The 17,088-nt window shown below is 38.3% G+C and overlaps 1 protein-coding gene across 1 annotated transcript in view; it reads left to right on the forward strand.

The window, feature by feature from the left end:
• Nucleotides 1-314, forward strand: part of LOC104272553 (centrosomal protein of 192 kDa-like) — a gene marked incomplete at its 5' end in the record, with an annotated part of 31,183 nt that extends 30,869 nt beyond the window's left edge. Inside the window, one exon of the mRNA XM_009867575.1 lies at nt 176-314. Coding sequence (XP_009865877.1) covers nt 176-314 — 139 coding nt within the window. The remainder of the gene's footprint in view (nt 1-175) is intronic.
• Nucleotides 315-17,088: the final 16,774 nt, after the last annotated feature.

Genomic DNA, 17,088 nt, shown 5'->3' on the forward strand with positions numbered 1-17,088 from the left:
CAGCAGGAAAGAACAACCTTCCTCAGAAGAATAATAGATAATCAAATCTACAAAAATCAACTTGATGATCCACTGCACATCCAGAATGATATTTTGTTGAAAATCAAAACTAGAGAATTTCTGTACCGGGTAGGATTTCCTTGTTTATTAACAATGAATAATTGCCTTCTTACAGATCCCATCATTATATCAATGTACCAGTCCAGTTCAAGCCAAAGGCAGAAGGAAAATTTGAAGGTGTCTTTGTTGTGCTGACGACCAAGTATGGCTCAGTTTGTGTTCGGCTGTGTGGTAAAGCTATTGCAAAAAAATAGACAGAACAGTTTTATAACAGTTTATAATAATTTATAACAGTTTATGCCATTTAAAATATTTTAAGATTTGCAACTATATTTCTGTACTAATGTCCTACTTGTTTTGCCCTGTGATGCTGCTTTGATGGAAAGTTTTCTGTAAGATGAATTATGGTGCTTGTTTTATAAATGTTTTCATAGTAAAAACACTGAGAAATAACATTGTTTCAAAGTTATTCTAATTTATGTTTCTGCACTTTTGTTGAAAAGGGAAGTTTTCTATTTTTGCATTTATTAAGAATAGCTACATACTGATATATCTTATTTTAAGCATTGTAAATACAGAAATAAAATCTATGTGTTAACAGTTGATGTTACGTGCTTTCTGTCTTTGGTTAGAAGACTCCTTGCTGTGGGTACAAGATCAAGCAGCCTACCCTTAGGCAATGCTAATTTTCTGGGGGACTTTGGGGAGCAAGGGAAGAGGTTGCAGTACAGATGCTGACCTGTTAATGCTCCATCAGGTAAAGCTAGAACTAGGTAAATGATCTTGCAGTCAGCCCCAAACTTCATACGCAGTTCAGTGGCAAGTATAAGCACTTTTTTTTAACTCTAACAATGTGAAAACAGTGTCGTTAAACATGAACAATAATGCCTTCAGCCCTCCAGGATGATTCTTCTCAGTACTCTAACACTGGTAAAAATGTTGCTTTGAGAGATGACATAAGCCTGGTTGCTGTTGCAGCATTTTGCTTGCATTTCCTCAGCATCTTCACTTACTAGATTAGGGATGGGAGATAGATTCCCACCCATCCCCCCTATATTTTTTCCCCCCAGTTATGGACCTGTTTATGAATTTTTCTTCTCACATTTTTTAACCCTTTTGAAACTTTGTTTCCACAACTTCATGTGGCAGCAAGCTCTAAAAGTTCACTGTGTGCCCTTCTAACAGAAATTTTGTGTGCTAAACTGACTTCTGATTTTTCAGTACTCTCCAGTCCTTATATTGTACGATTCAATGAACAGCAGTTCCACATTTCAGCTTACCCATTGTTACTATGCCCTTTGGCTCTGTCTGCTGCTTTATTTCTGTAGCGCAGAGCTGTATGTCTAAAGTTACATTAAGCAAGAAATGTAGCTTTTTGACAGCATAGTTCTGTCATACCATATGTATGTTATTCCTTTCTTCAGCTTGGTAGAAATGTGAGTGAAATTTATTTCAATATGAGATTGTTTGTTTAACTGCATTTTCAAACAGCTGAACTTTGAAAGAACTGGGAGGAAAAACCTGAAGTACCAGTGCATTGCCTTTGATACATACCGCCAGTATTACTTTAAAGTATAATGAATTATAATAAAACTGCTGTTTCTTCAAAATACCTCATTTCTCAGCAGTCTGGAAACCAGGAAGAGAAGAATTAAACTAGACATTGGAAGACTTGCTGCCACCTTATTCTTCCATGCACACATAAGCTTCTGTTTGCTACTATGACCATGTTCCTCTTGCCCTTTCTCTGCCAGGTGTTACTTGCACGTTTCCCTAGTTAATGTGATGCCTGTGTACTTCTGCTGAGTACAGGATTGGAGTGGAGGGAATCTGCGGTCTGCTGCTGCCTTACTTCTCAGCAGGCTTGACTGCTTCATTTGGGGAAGACCTTAGTGTCCAAAGGCCTATGTTGGTTCAGTTTTAGAAGCACAACTAGAAGACTCTTCCAGAGCTGGAAAAAAACCTGAGCTCAATGTTCACTATCTTCAAAGCCTTTGCATTTCCTACCTGAATAACTTCCAGCTGCCATCTGTTCTAAAGTTGTCTTTTCACTAGTCTAGAATAATCCTTGTGAAATGCAGGTAGTATAGACTTCAGGTCACTAGCTCCAAATGTTCTACACGTTCTCTTCTGTTGTTTCCTGTTATGTCTTACTTATTAAAGAGAAAGCTTGTGCTTTGTTGTTCACAGAAGTCGTGCTCACTGTACATTTACTACCCTAGCAGCTATTCTTGACCATCCACTTAAACCTGACATTTTAATAAGCTCTGTAGTTTAGTCTTATATGCTCAACGTGATGGTTATCTTTTCTGAACCAGTTTCTGGAGGGATTGATTAACCTTTACCTTTTTCTCAACGACGTTGGTTTCTCAGCAGAAATTGTCTTTAGATGACTGACTGTTAGTTAATAAGGAAACTGGATCACTGAGGAGGAAGAATCACTATCTGTTAATAAGAGCTACATCATTTTGAATCTTTTAGTATCCTTTGGGATATTTTTAGTAGTCATTTTCACAAGGTTAGATGACAGACCCTCCATTCCTGTAGTAAGATTCTTCCTAATGCCAATTTCCGTAAGAATACAATAACTCTTAAAACACATCCAAAATTTTTGTCAAAGACTGATTCTGATATCAGTTTATTCCAGATTATTTTTACCTCTAGATTTCAATCTGTCTATGTTTAGCCTGAATCTGGGGCTAAGCTATAGCAGATGCTCTATCACTCAGTGACCTCTCCCCAGCTGAAAAGGAGGATCAGGAAAAGGAGAGGAAAGCTGTAGATTGAAATGAGAACAGATGTAATGAAATGGCAAAACTAGTATTAATACTAATACCAATATACAGTATACAAAGGTGTACTCAGCCCAGTGAATGTACAGTGGCCACAATAAATGGGAAAGTAGTCCTTGGGAGCAGAATGATCAGCAAGTCCTTCCAGGGAAGGCAACCTTTCAGAGGAAGAGGAGGAGGAGCCCTGGCCCTGAGCAAACTTCCCCCTTTATAATGAGAGTGATGTTGATGGGATGGAGTACAGTGGTGAGCCAGCACAGGGTAGCTGCCCTGGCTTTTGCCCCTCCCAACTTAAGCTCCTGTCTGGCTTGAAACTGCTACCAACCTACATAGTATGGCTGACTTACGATTTTATCCCAGTGAAACCAGGATACTATCTTATAGAAGTAAACCCTCATTATTTTGATGCTGGACCAGCCTCTCTTCCTTCTATATGAATAAGACAAGTCTCTTTAGAAAGATAATCTTGTTTCTGTCTGTGCCTAAGGAGCCAAAGTGACTGTCCGTACTGTCACAGAATTTCCCTCTAAATAGTGGTCTTTGTTAAAGAGTGACTTTGAATTACGGTAAGAACCCCCAGTTTTGGATAACTGTTTATTTGGTCTAAAATGAGAATTGTCTGTGCGTGCTGTTCCAATAGTAGGTCTGCTCTCTGGGATTCTGTTCACACTTCTGTTAGGAGCTTTTCTTGAATTCTTGTGATGAGAAGAACTGGGAGGAATGGTTCTGCATTCTTTCCTGTGTTGCCACTTGCACACAACATAAGGGAGGAAAAGGGCACAGGATGCACTGCTGTGGATGCTCTCTGCTGAGCTGTTTGTGTGCGAGTGTGTGTAAATACATACATGGGTGAAACACATGTTGAAGAATGTGTATGAGCAAATGATCTGCCCTCGTTATCCAAGGGAATCCTGGTTTGCAGGTGACGCTAAATATTTTGGCATTTGTTTTCAGCCCGTGTGGCTTGATTCACTTTTAATAACAATCACTTTCTTTGCCATGTGAAGAGGAAGTTGCAGGCTGGTAACTCTGTGGCCAGACCGTGCTGGAGAACATCCCTAGAGTACTTGTCCCACCAATTATTTTTGAATTATATTGATATATTTGTATTAATAACACAAAAATTATTCCAGATGGTGTAAGAAGGATAGGTAATGTTCTAATATTTTAGCTGTTCTAATCCTTAGGCTCTTGTTTCACAAATATTTAACATAAGTTTCTGTTAGTGCTACGTGATGTGTAATTAACTTACCTGCTGAAAAAGTAAGTCATGCATGATTTTTTCTTTTTCTTTATTTTTTTATTTATCTTATCCCTCCCTCAGTTTAAGTACTATCATGCTCTTTTGGTATAGTTACAATGGTCATTGGACTTACTGACAATAATTATCCTCTTTAGACATGGACCTTGTCATATACGGGTAGAGGAAAATATATGCTCTAGTGTGTGTGTGTGCAGTGCAAACCTGAACACAGGGTTTTTTTGGTGTTTTTTTTTGTGATTTTTTTTTTTTTTTCTAATGCAGTGAAGGTGAGGAAGAGGAAAGGAGCACTTCAGTGGAAGCTCAAGTCTGATAGACAGCTGAGTTGTCAGTTCTGGACGAAGTTTTTTCCCAGTAATGAAGGTGCAAGGGCTGGAGCATAGCCAATGTATTTTTACTCACAAAGTGAGAACATCAGTGGGGCTTCAAAAGTCTTGAGGAAGTCACTTCCAACTGTTTCCATTCCTAGTCCATAAAATGAGACTGCTTCTTTTCCCCATGGTTGCTTTATCCATGTAGTAAACTTGTAATCAAGACAATCTTGCTTTGTCTTGAGTTGTCCAGTGCTTACTGTGAAGGAGCCCTAACCTCCCTGTCTCTGCCTTTTTTAGGGATGCAGAAAAATAGAACAATTCTGACTGATTTTCAAAGACTGCGGATTTGATTAAGAGTTTAAACCATGATACTTCTGATAAAAGAATCAGAATTAGCTTTGGGTATAATGCTTCTCTCGTTTTGGTGTTTATCAGTTTTGAAAGTATTTTCTCCTGTTGTTGGATGTGATTCTTTGTTTCAGACTGGGAATATTGGCTCAAACATCCCAAGCAGGCAAACTTAAAGAAAACCAAAACAAACAAAGGAAAAAACCGAATGATGTCTCTTTAATTACAGTAATCTTACTTGGGTTTAAGACCAGTCAGAAAGAAAATACAAAAATAAATTATTTTTTAAAAGTCATTAACTGTCTTAAGACTGTGGATGTCTTTGTACCTGCTCAACCTCATTGGGATATTAGTAATCATAATTATTCAACAGCTTTGTAAAGTTCTCACATCACTGACTACAAATAGAGTTTTAATACATTCCGTACACGTGCTTCAGTGTGTTTTGGAGATTGTTGCCCTGGCATCTGAAACTAATTAGTGTTCAGAAGACCTAGTAAAGGTGCATATTGAGGCCTAGCTGGCTAGAATATTATTTTGATTGTATAAAAGGTTAAAATCATAAGGAGAATTTTGTGAGGGTTTTGGTTTATGAAACAAGTTACTGAGGGCAGTGGTGGTTTTCTGAAATACAATATGAAAGACCTTGGGGCATTTCTGTGGTAGGAATTCCTGTTAGGTGAAATGCTTGTGTATTCTTGCTCCTATGATTTGTGGAGGAGTTGGGGGCTACGGGGCTATCAGAGTTCACCACAAGGTTAGTTAGTAGGTAATGTATCTCATATATGTGACGTATGTTAGCTTTCTATATTCTGTCATCTTCAGAAATGAGAAGAGGCATTTTGGGAGCAAAAGTCCTTGGAAGCTAAAGAAAGAGTGGGCATTTGATGTAAGATCAGTTGTCCCTGGGACTGTAGTTTAATATCCTGACTTTTATTTACAGCTATCTTGTTCTAACTTTTTTCTCCCCCAGAAATGGAATACTAGAAGTTCATGCCTTACTACTTTCATTGTATAGCACAGATGAAGAGCATGCATGTCTTATAGTCAGTAAGACAGACATGAAATATTTGTGTGAAGAATCCACCAGCCAGCAGTGATGCCTTACATTCAGTAAGAAAGATAACTTACATTAAGTGACAATGTTTGCATCAAACCAATTTTCTCACCAAATTTACCAGTTAAGTAGAATATTGATTCTAGCTTCCAATTTGAAAATTTGAGTTGACATTAACAGTAGAAATTTTTTTTTCTAAATAAGCTTATTAATATTAAATAATTATTTTCTTTATAACATTGCATTAGTTCACTGATACTTCATGTAGCATGGAATCTGCATTACAGGTTCCTAGGTAGTGGTAACTTAAAGGACAGAATAAACTAGTATTGCAAGCTGGAAGATGATGGAATAAAAAGAGGGTTTTCTTTAAACATTTTATTCATTTGCTTAAATGGCTTCTTGAATCTTTTCAAACTTTATGTGATGTTATGCTGAATCTGTAATAACACCATGAACACCTTACAGCGTAAGAAAGATAGAAATTTAACAATTCAGCTTTCAATAACATTCTCTTTGACCACAAAGCTCTCCTAAGCATATCCTTCAAGGTCACATGTTTTATTTTTGCTGGATAACTGTCTGAGGAAACTCTTACGCAAGCAGTTTTTAGGCATAAAATCTGATATAAAGCAGTTAGATTAATTTTCTGTAAATATTACCTGGTTATATCTAAAACTGGATGCCTGAGTGACACATTTTGGGTCTAGACATTCTAATTTGAAAATCTTAGTTTGGTTTCTGGCCCTTCTCTGTGATTCTGGCAATGTGTAATTTCTGAAGCTGCTCAAGAGCTCAGGAAGATGCAATTAAATTGTTTGTTCTGAATATCGAATATATTTAGAAAAATCTGCTTTATCCCTATTTGCAAAATTCTCACTCTTTTTTTAATGGGGGAAAAAAAGAGGAACTCAGTGCTGACAAGGTGAAGCTTTTAATGTAGGAAATACCACTTAAAAACTTGGATTTCTTCAAGTATTAAGATGCTTTGTAAAGCACTCTGCCTTCATATTTTTCCTGATTATTGTATTTATTACTGCTAGGGCATTATCAAATTATTTGTAATACTACTTCATGTCTTTATGACTCGAAATGCTGAATTCTGAAATAGTTTGTGCTTGATTCCAGTGGCAGCTTGTTGACTGGGAATGACATTTTCAGGTATAGCTTTCCTCACAGGCTCTCATCTGTTGCCACCTGCCTAAATCTGACAGTTGAGCACCAGCTGGGAGTTATGACCCAGAGAAGCATAAAAGGGCTGGAAAGAGACAAAATGATCCATCAAGTCCTACTTGTAAGTCAGGTCTCCAAACATGCGTTTTCTACTCTATAAATTCAAAATTAAAATACTAATGGGTGTTCTTTTGTATTCATCCAACAATGGGTTCATTAGGTAGGTATGTACAAAGAGGCTCTGCTTGTCAATGCTGTTTGGCTCTAAAAGGAGGAAAAATCGGTAGGGGTTAGGCTGGTGGTGAAATGCCCCCACCCCTTTTTTTACCTTCCTTCCATGTTTGTTCTGTGAGGCTGGCGGTAGGTAATACTCATCCTGCATAGAGCTGGTTTTCATTGTGAGTATTCTGTCACTAGTCACAGCTGTCAGGTATGTCAGTCATGTAGTATTGTGGTGGTGTCAGAGACATAATCAGAGAGATTAGGTGGCCACAAAGAGCTCTGAATGAGGTGGTAATTGCGTTCAGGGGGAAAAGAGAGTTAAAGAAAGAAACTTTCCTTTCTCACAAGATCCATTAAAGAGGTGACAGCTAATATATTAAAGCTGGAACAAGATAATTGTGGTAAGAATCTTTGTGTGTTCTCCCTAAAATGCAATGTGCTCACAATAAATATTCAAATGCTTATTTTGTGTTGTGAATACCAGATAACCATTTACAGTGAAATGCAACCTCTTTCAAAAAGTTTAAATTCATTGCCAAGAATGTTCTAGGAACAGTTATAAAACTCAAAAGGAATATTGGTGCTATACTGAGTCACAAAAATGCCACCTTATGAAAGCTTCTTTGCAGGGATTTTCTTCAAATTGGTCTAAGTGATGGATAAGAAATACTGAGATGCCAGCCATGGGCTCTGCTATTCCAGACTTTATTCTCTTTGAGTAATATTTTGAATAGTACCTCTCCCCCTCCTCCCCCTTTTTTTTTCCTTTAAAAAAAAAAAGAAAAGAAACCAGTGAGACTACTTGAGTATCTGTGTACATTACATTTGTGCTGTATCAATGCCGTACTTCAGAATTGCTACTTACCTGTAGGATCCAGGAATGATTTCCTCTTCCCTTCCCTGGCTTCTGAAAGGGTTTTGGTTCTGTTTGGTTTTGGGTTTTTGTTTGTTTGTTTATGTTGGTTGGCTGTTCGGGGTTTTTTTCTTCTTTTCTTCCTTCCTCATTTCCCTCCCTACCTTCTGTTGGGAGCAATGAAGATTGCTACAAGTGTACACACTCACAAGGGCGCTTTCTTTGGCAATGAAGTCTTTTAAGAACTTGATCAGTGTATCTTCCTTCCTGTCACTGGGTTTGAGTTCAAGATCCTCTGTCCCCTCCAGTCTAAATAGGCAGGGATAACTGATTTGGTTTCCTCTTCATGGTTTGAACCTTTTTCTTTGTAACTCTGGGAGCTCTTTAAAGTCTCACCTGTTGGTTTCTACTCTCTCCTGCTCTTATGCTAGGGCTCACTTATTGGAGATTTTGGTCATTTAATGTGGTCCAATGGATTCTAGCCAAATAGGATGCCAGAAAAAAACATCAACAGCTTTTGGAGTATTATATATTAACAGAAGAGATGTCATACACCTTCATGTATTAGGACTTAATTCCATGCCTAGTTGTGATTGTGGAAAAATAAGCTTCTGTGACCAACCCCTTCTGTATGATCCCAGTGTACAGCTACATTGATTCCCTGGTATTGCACAGTTGCTGACATATTGAATGGTTAATCTGAAATCAACAACACTGCTGAGTATTCTTCACTATCAATGAGTATAAAGTTTATAAATAATGAGTATAAAAGCGAAAAGCAACTACAAGTGGCAAAATCAGGCCCACAACAAATTTAAATAATTTTAAACATCATCCATCCATTGTACCGCTTACCTTCAGAGAACATGAAAAACAGTTTCATTTCTGTCCATTAATTTCGTTATCTTACTAGATTTTCAGTGTTGACTGAAATAAAAATCCAGTCTCACAATCTTTCGTCACAGAACTTTCACAGTGTTCAGTGACAACTGTATTTGTACAAGAAATGCTATATTAGACCCTAATTTTCACGTCTCCCTTAACATTCAAAACAATACTTTTCCATTTTCTTGCACAGCACCAAGTTCTAGTAAACCTTACAATGGAAAATCAGAAATTAATGATAGTGAGAAATTGTATTTAACTGATTCTTCATATAAATCAAAGTAGCTGCACGTTTCTTGCGGTATTTATGGATGGCATAAATCCAAGCCTTCTTTTCTCACTGACTCTTATGATTGATACTGAAATGAGTTGAGAAGAGTCATCTCCAAAGACGGAAAGATTTGACACATTTCCATTGTAACAGTCCTGTAAATGCTTTCAGGAAAGTTGAGCTGCCATGTGCTGGTATAATGGCTTGATCAGTTTGATTCTTTTAATACACGTAAATCACTTTGATGCAGGTTAATTCAGGCTGTGTTTACAAGGGATACTCTGATCCATTTTTCAGGCTACTTATATGTGTTTTCAAAGAAAATATACCCAAAAACCTTCAGAGAATGAAACCCTATTCCTCCCTATTTACAGAACAGTATTTTTTCTTTCTAGCTGAAAACCTGCAAAATAAGTCTTACATTTTCATCATAATCCTTTATGAGTTTTAAATCTATTTTTCAAGTTGGCAATTTTGAGTGGTTCCTGGTGAGTAGAGCCCTGGTGAGCTTCAAAACCACACACAGTTTCAATGAAGCTGTGTGAACCTGCTTCAGAATCTCTGCAAGTTTTCCAAGCTTTTATGCTTTCGTATGGTTTACAGACAAAAACCTACAGGGGTCCCATTTAAAGCCTCCTAGCAGCTAAAAGATAGAGAAAAAATGGCTTTTAAAAAACCTGAAGTACCCTCTTATGAGTGTATTAAAAGCAATTTTGTTTGCTTTCCACTTTCAAAATGCTTCAAGCTGCCAAAGATGCGATGTTAGAAAATGACTCATGAGTACTAGAGCGAAACAGTCTTTGAAAGTTTGTTCATAGTGAAGGATGATAGCTAGGCAAGTGGGGTTTCTGTATTCAGGAAGAAGTACCCTGTGTCCTCATATTGCAGATTTTTTTTTTCTTTTTCAATAATCTATTCAGATGTACTTCACCTTTATCTTACAGGTTTTCTGTAATTGTGTGAAAATCAGCTCAGAACTTCTGTTTGTTTGTTCCTGTGGATGCTGTTGATATTTGGAGAGCATGGCCTCCATGGAGAGAGAAGGGAATGCCAAAGCAACAAAACCTTGTAATTTAACCCGCTGGCACATGTAAGATTCCAAAGAGCGGGAAGAATTTTCTTCCGTTCAGGTAAATCAGAGTGGTGCCACCCTGTTGATTCTCTGAGACTATGTCCTGTAGGATTATCAGCTTTTAGTATTGGGTTGTGGGTTTGGGTTTTTTTGAGTTGGATTTTTTTAAATTTTCATTGCAGTGTTCGGTATTGGAGTGGTTTCTTGGTTTATTTTCTCTATAGAAAACACTGGATGCAAAGGTAAAGTATTAAAAAGTCCTCCTCACTTTGATTTTGATACACCTCGTCACAGTTTTCTCTCTCTCTTCTAGCATAAAAAATTCAGCAGTCTGGAGTAAACTTTCCAAAATTCAAGAATGTTTGGACCTTGTGTTCTGCTCCAAGTCTCTCTTGAGCAAACATGCTTCCCTTTCTAAATTGTTCTGCTGAGTGTTAGGGATAGAAGATTCATTTAACAGAATCTAGAGATGACCTGACAAAACAACGTGACACAACAAATTTTAGTGAAATGCCGAAGTTTGTTTTTTAATGATTTAAACAGATGGCATCTGTAAGAATCTCTCACAAGACTGGGCCTCCTGAAGGCTTACCTTGCGTACGTTATGGTTTCTTGTATGGAATAAAAAATGCATTAGGATCAGAGGGACATTTCCCGCAGTATGGTGCAATCTGAGTCTTATTGCAATAAGAAATTTTACAGATGTAAATTAGATAATTACAACATATATATTTATATATTTTTACAATATAGTTAAAAACCTATTTTTGTGTTTTTATTAGCGTTGATTGTATTGGCAATTCAAAAAAAAATCTTTCTTCTAAATGTAGCATATTTGATATGAAAAACCATGAAGGAAATGGTCTAATGGCATTAACTTTTAATAGTTTTAGTTTTAAATTTTTAAACTTCACACATCCACCAGTCCCTTAGCTTTCTCTCTAGAGAATCAAAAAGCAGAAAGGAAAATTTTGATGCCCTTAATTGTTGACTATAGCTGAAATTGAATAAATATTGCAAGAATTAAGGAAATAAAAGAATTAGGTGAAAAGGCAGAAGGGTTAGTACAAAGTATCTAAGTTGTATTTTCCTGTGACAAAACAGAAGGCAAGATGTTTCTGAACAGGATGCGAACATAATCTAAGATCATGAGATAAAGATTTTTACCTGGTTTTAATTGTGAAAACAGGACCATGAGCTTAAAAGTTGTCTCTGGAAAGAATGCTAGCTTACAGGCTAGCAACCTATTGTATAGCTGAACAGTAATTTAAGAGGCTTGGTATTTTTAGAAATCAAGTAAATTAAATCATGGGATGGCATTTTCAAAGCATTTGCATACCTAAAACAATAACTGGTGCTTACTCTTGCCATTTAGTTGCATAAATTATATAATGTATGCAAATTATTTACTTTCCCAACACTCTGTTGCTGCCCCATCACACCTGCATAGCTTTTCCTGGGTTCAAACAATAGGTGTTAGACAGCTAGTGTAGGTTAGGAAATAATTTCAAAGCCTTTTTGATACACTATGTATTTCTTGCATAGTCTCCATAGTTTCTGTGTACGTCTCTCTCTTGTGGTCACCCCTGTAGTCCTCAGATGAACTGCTGTCATAGTTCCAGGCATCTCTGTGGCCTGTAGGAACTAGTCTGTTAGCATTTTCAGTACTGCTGTAAACCAGAAAAGATATTTGGGAGTCTAAATAACCCACCAAACTCACCCCAAACCCTGAACGAAACTCCCCCACAGAAGAACAGGCTGTTTCCCAGAACTGTTCAAAAGAAGAATAATCACTAGCATCACCAGAAATTAAAATAGCTCTGCTGCTGTGGTGTAGTTATTACCCTCTTAGGAAAAATCTAGGTAAGATACTTCTGCACTGCTTCAGTAAGGAGGTTATCACAGATCTTACTTTATGGCACGGGGGTTCTCATCCAGTCTTTTGTAGAAAGATGAATTTTATCTTCTGCAATTGCAAAACCACACGTATGAGTGTAGAATGAAATAGAAAGTCATATACCCGAACGAAGCTTGCATTTGGAACATTAAAAATAATTTCAAACTTTTATTTTGGTGCAGTAGGGAATGTAACAGGTGAAAAGTGTTAACTTATTAAAGTTAAGAAAGTCAGAAAGTTTGGATTAAGTCAATGATGTTAGCTTTAGCAACACAGGTGAGTAATATACTAGTATTTTTTTCCTTGATTCTAGCAATCTATAGAAAATAAGCTGTACAAAATTGTAGATCAAGAAAGACATGAGCGAAATTTACTGTGGATCTTGCTGTGCTTGCAGAAGAGGTAACTGCCCCTCAGCTGCTTGTCATCATCTTTTCACTATTGTGTGTGTTGTTATTTTCTAACTTGTCTGTCAAAATGTGTTAAGTTAGAAAGACATTTTCTTCCTTTTTTTTCCTTTTTTTTTCTTTTTTATTAAGTTAACTTAGTTTACTTTGAAGGCAACAGATTGTGGAACATTTGTAATAAGAGCCCCTGCAGCAGATAATCTCTAGCAGAAGGAGGTGACAGGCGACTGGAAGTTGTAACCTCTTCTGAGCTGGCGGAATTTTTTAAGACACGTTAGTTATTCCAAAACTTGGGCAGAAGCAAGTATATCTGCTGCAGGGGCGAGGGTCTTGGAGACACTCCTTACCCTGGAAAGCTGCTTCTGGCATTTCCACGGCCAGGAACCACCCATGCTGCTCATCTTCTCCCTTCTATAGGCATGTAATTTAGAGCAGTGTCAGTATTTAGAGCCTGTTCAAGTCAGAGAGACATGCTGGAGTGGAAAGCAGGCCAGTGTAGAATAGTGTTGCCAAGTGTGAGGATGTCTTTGTCAGCTTGGCATCTGTAGGTGGTCTTCAGTCATTTTTTCTGAACTTCATGAGATTGGGTTGAAACCCAGATGCTGTTGTCCCCTCGTCTGCTCTCGTCTGCAACAAAAGGGGCAGCAGCTGCTGCAGCAGTGACAGCAGACTGTGTGGTCTGTTTGTGTCCTGTTCTTGAAAACCTGCCTCCTCAGAAATCCAGTTCATATATGCTGAAGTGATAACATGAAATTTGTCCTAAAATGCCTTTTTTGTTGATTTGGTAATGTGAGAGTTGCATGATAATCGCCTTGGGGAACAGTGGGCTTCATATGTTGCACTTCTGATGGGTAAAGCCCACACTGCTTGCTTAGGCATTCTTGTCTTGTGAAAGCCTCTTGTGTCAGAGAGTCATAGAACGATAGAATTGTCAGGGTTGGAGGGGCCTTAAAGATCACCTAGTTCCAACCCCCCCACCCCCGCCATGGGCAGGGACATCCTCCACTAGATCAGGTTGCTCAGAGCCCCATCCAGCCTGGCCTTAAAAACTTCCAGGGATGGAGCTTCCACTACCTCTCTGGGCAACCTGTTGCAGGCATGAAGAGGTGTACCAATGCACCTCCACTACATGCTGGCCAGAGATGGGTCCCTTTTCCAAATACCATAAATATTGATCTCTAAAGGCGGGCAATTTTGGTCATGCTAGTCAAGAATTTGCCCTCCTTGATTATCCAGGGATAGGATGAGTTCTATTTTCTGTGTTAATACAATAGGCCTAACATCTCGCAGGTCAGACTAATATGTGTTCCCTCAAGTGGATCTTCCCATTTGAAGATGAAGATAATGTTTGTACTCGGTCCCGAAGTCCCAGAAGTTATGTCAGGAAGAGCAGATAAGCAGCCGTGCCTATAGAATCAGGTGTGTCAGACACAAAGCCTGAAAGAAGAAAGGTAAACTCAGTGTTTTAGATGAATTAGAAGTGGACATTGTGTGAGTACCAGGGTAGGACTGCAATCCTAGGGCCACAAGGTGGGAAGGTGAAAAGTCTGTTCATTGCCCTGACATAGGAAGTGTTGATGTACGCTGCTACATCCAACTGAGAAAAGTAGAAGGACCTGTGCTGCAATTAATATTTTACTTGATCTTGCCTTCTGTAGTGATTAGGGAATGGGCCTGATCTTGTAGCTCCACATTCCTGAATCTCTGGCTTTAATCACCGAGAACAGTGTGTAATCACAAGGACTTCAGGTTTCTTAGCAAGACTAAGAGAACAGCGCTGGCTGTTTAATGCAGCCTCCTTGCATCCAGATCACTGCTGCTATTTCAGCATCAAACTTCTGTAGATTGTCAGTCTTGATAAATTGGAACTCTCAAAGCACTGAAGTGTAACACACTTCTATTGTAGCTAACTCTTCTGATGTTTGTTTTAGAAAGGACTCAAGTAATGTCAGTTCAAGAGTAAGTGTTAAGTTGCCAAAACAATCTACTTACTGGGCTGCATATGAAGGAAAGAATTTGTCTTTCATACAGCTTTTGTGTCTGAACATCTCTTACTTCTTTCCTTATAACTTTGGAAGGAAGAGTGACTTGGAAGTAAGTCACTAGCTCAAAACCTGTATTAAGAATCGTAGTATCTATTACAACAGAAAAATTTATTTATTGCACGACCACAATGTTTTCTTCTAAAAAAAAGTCAACGGCAATACCATTTGCTTTCTGAAATTTGCCTTGCTGTGACTTAGAAACCTAAACACTTTTTAAATCAAAAACCTACAGCTGAACAAAAAGCTACAAATAGTTTTTGCAGAACTTGAAGTCCATGCAGCAGAAAATATTAACACCAACCAGTAAAATAAATAGATGTTCCTGAAGGTGCAACTGGATTTTCCTGGCTAAAAGACATCTTTAATCCCTTTCTGAGATGGAATTTTGCAAGGCAACTGGGGGCCAACCGATCATGAAAGGCCTATTATGAGGCTGAGACATTGTTGGGGCTGGATACTCTTTGAATGGCATCTCGATGTCAGCCTAGCCCTGTGCTGATTTTGCTTTCTTTCTCATTCTTAGGGAACAGCTAAATGACAGACATTCTTCTTCCTGTTGATGAGGTAAATTGTAAACATCCCTCTAAACTCTGATTCACCTTCTAGAGTGATCTGCCTCAGCTGTGGCAATGCAAAGTTTCTTTCACGCAGTTAATGGAACAATTATATCAGAATGATGAGATCATGCCTTTTGCTCCAAAGAATAGAGATCTTTCATGAACAAAGAGAGCTTTATTTAAATCTTTGCAAATAAAGCACCATTTTATTCTGTGAAAGTGGGTGACTGCTACAATTTGGGTAGGCACAGTATGGCATGAAGGTGAACTCACCCTGCAGTGTGCTAGGTAGAGCTTTGGGGTGGCTGTCTGAGCACAAAGTAAGCAATATTTTGTTGATGGGTTTTGTTTGTTTGGTTGGTTTTCCTGCTTGCACCAACTAGTAGAGTAGTGTACTGGTGGTTCTAATGTTGCCTAAGAAAACCTAAGACTGTTGAAAGTAGTTTCATTTGTTTGCTGAATAAATGTAGAAAACCCACCTTGGTCTTTTCCAGTGTATCAAGACTTTTCCTGTAGGTAGGTGCAGTGAACATAAATCAAATTATAGAAGTGGACAGTTCTGTACCCTGGGGGAAGTACTGAGACTCATAAACTGATCCTGAGTTATAAGCCATATCTAGGTAGAACTATGGAAAATATTTCCACTCTTGATTCTTTAGGCTTATATGTTTGTATGAGAGAAAACCCCATGACATTGCTAAGAGAAATACATGAGTCTGAGATATTTTTACAATTTTTTCTTTGAGCTGCAGAGCATATTTTTACTTGAAAAAAGTACTTCGATGAATACTAATTTTAGTCTGGCTTTTGACACTATTCTAAGTGACATCTGGATTTCATATAAAATCATATGTCTGGTATAAAGCTGAGACTGCCCACTGACAAATAAATTCCTATGCTCATATAATTCTCTTTAAGAACAGACAAATCACAGCTATACTGACTCCAAAGCAGTTTTGGTTTTATTTCTGGTGGCAGATGTGATTCTGACGTTCTCAGAGGATTCTTTAAATGCACTCATCATCTCGCCTGTGCTTGGATCATTGCAGTTAACTACCAAGTAGAGTCTATACCAGTTAACAGGAGGACTTGTGGATGGGGGGGAAGTCTCCTTGATCTTGCCACAACAACCTTCTCTGTATCAGCGAGTGGTTTGTGAAACTAGAGAGGCCCAGGAGGTGAGAGGGTCACTTGGAGCCTCTTCCAGCAACAGCTGTGCAGCCTCTGGCCGAATGCCCCGCACAGCTGCTCCAACGCTCCAAGCGCTGGTGTTCCCTGCCAAGATTTCCATGCTGCTGTTGGGCTGCGGTACCAGGAATGGGCTTGAACAAAACAATGTCTTCTTTGCTCTGCTGCCGTGTCCCCAACAGAAGGGCAGATCTTTGGAGGGAGAAAAGACTTGGAGAAAACGTTGTGCCTGTGTCCCTAGGGAGACGCTGAGGTCTCTGTGTGGCCTCACCATGTGAGGTAGCTTTCCTGTTCACCTCAATCAGATTCTATTACAGATTCTGTTTTAAAATGTTGATTGCTGCACTGGTGGCAACACATAACCAGGAGATTGGTTGAGTTGGTTAATAAATAAATAAATAAACTTGGCTGGCTGATATGAAGATAGGACAAAAAAATGGCATGAAGTTAACTGGATGTTTGTGTTTTGTTAAACCTATGGTACCTGCTAGGTGATGATCAGAAACTTTTGTTCATGAAGAATGACTTTCTAGCTGGTAATCTAGCTGTTTTCAAGCTGCATCTGAGGAAAATTGTGATTCAGGTTTCATGTGGAAGAAACCTAAATGAGAGAAGGTACATATTTGCACTCACCAGTTTAGATTCAGATTTCTACTCTAAGAGATTCAAATCAGAAATTCAAGCCT

Source organism: Apaloderma vittatum, unplaced genomic scaffold (assembly GCF_000703405.1).
Source record: "Apaloderma vittatum isolate BGI_N311 unplaced genomic scaffold, ASM70340v1 scaffold19494, whole genome shotgun sequence".
In the NCBI taxonomy this organism is placed as follows: Eukaryota; Metazoa; Chordata; class Aves; order Trogoniformes; family Trogonidae; genus Apaloderma; species Apaloderma vittatum.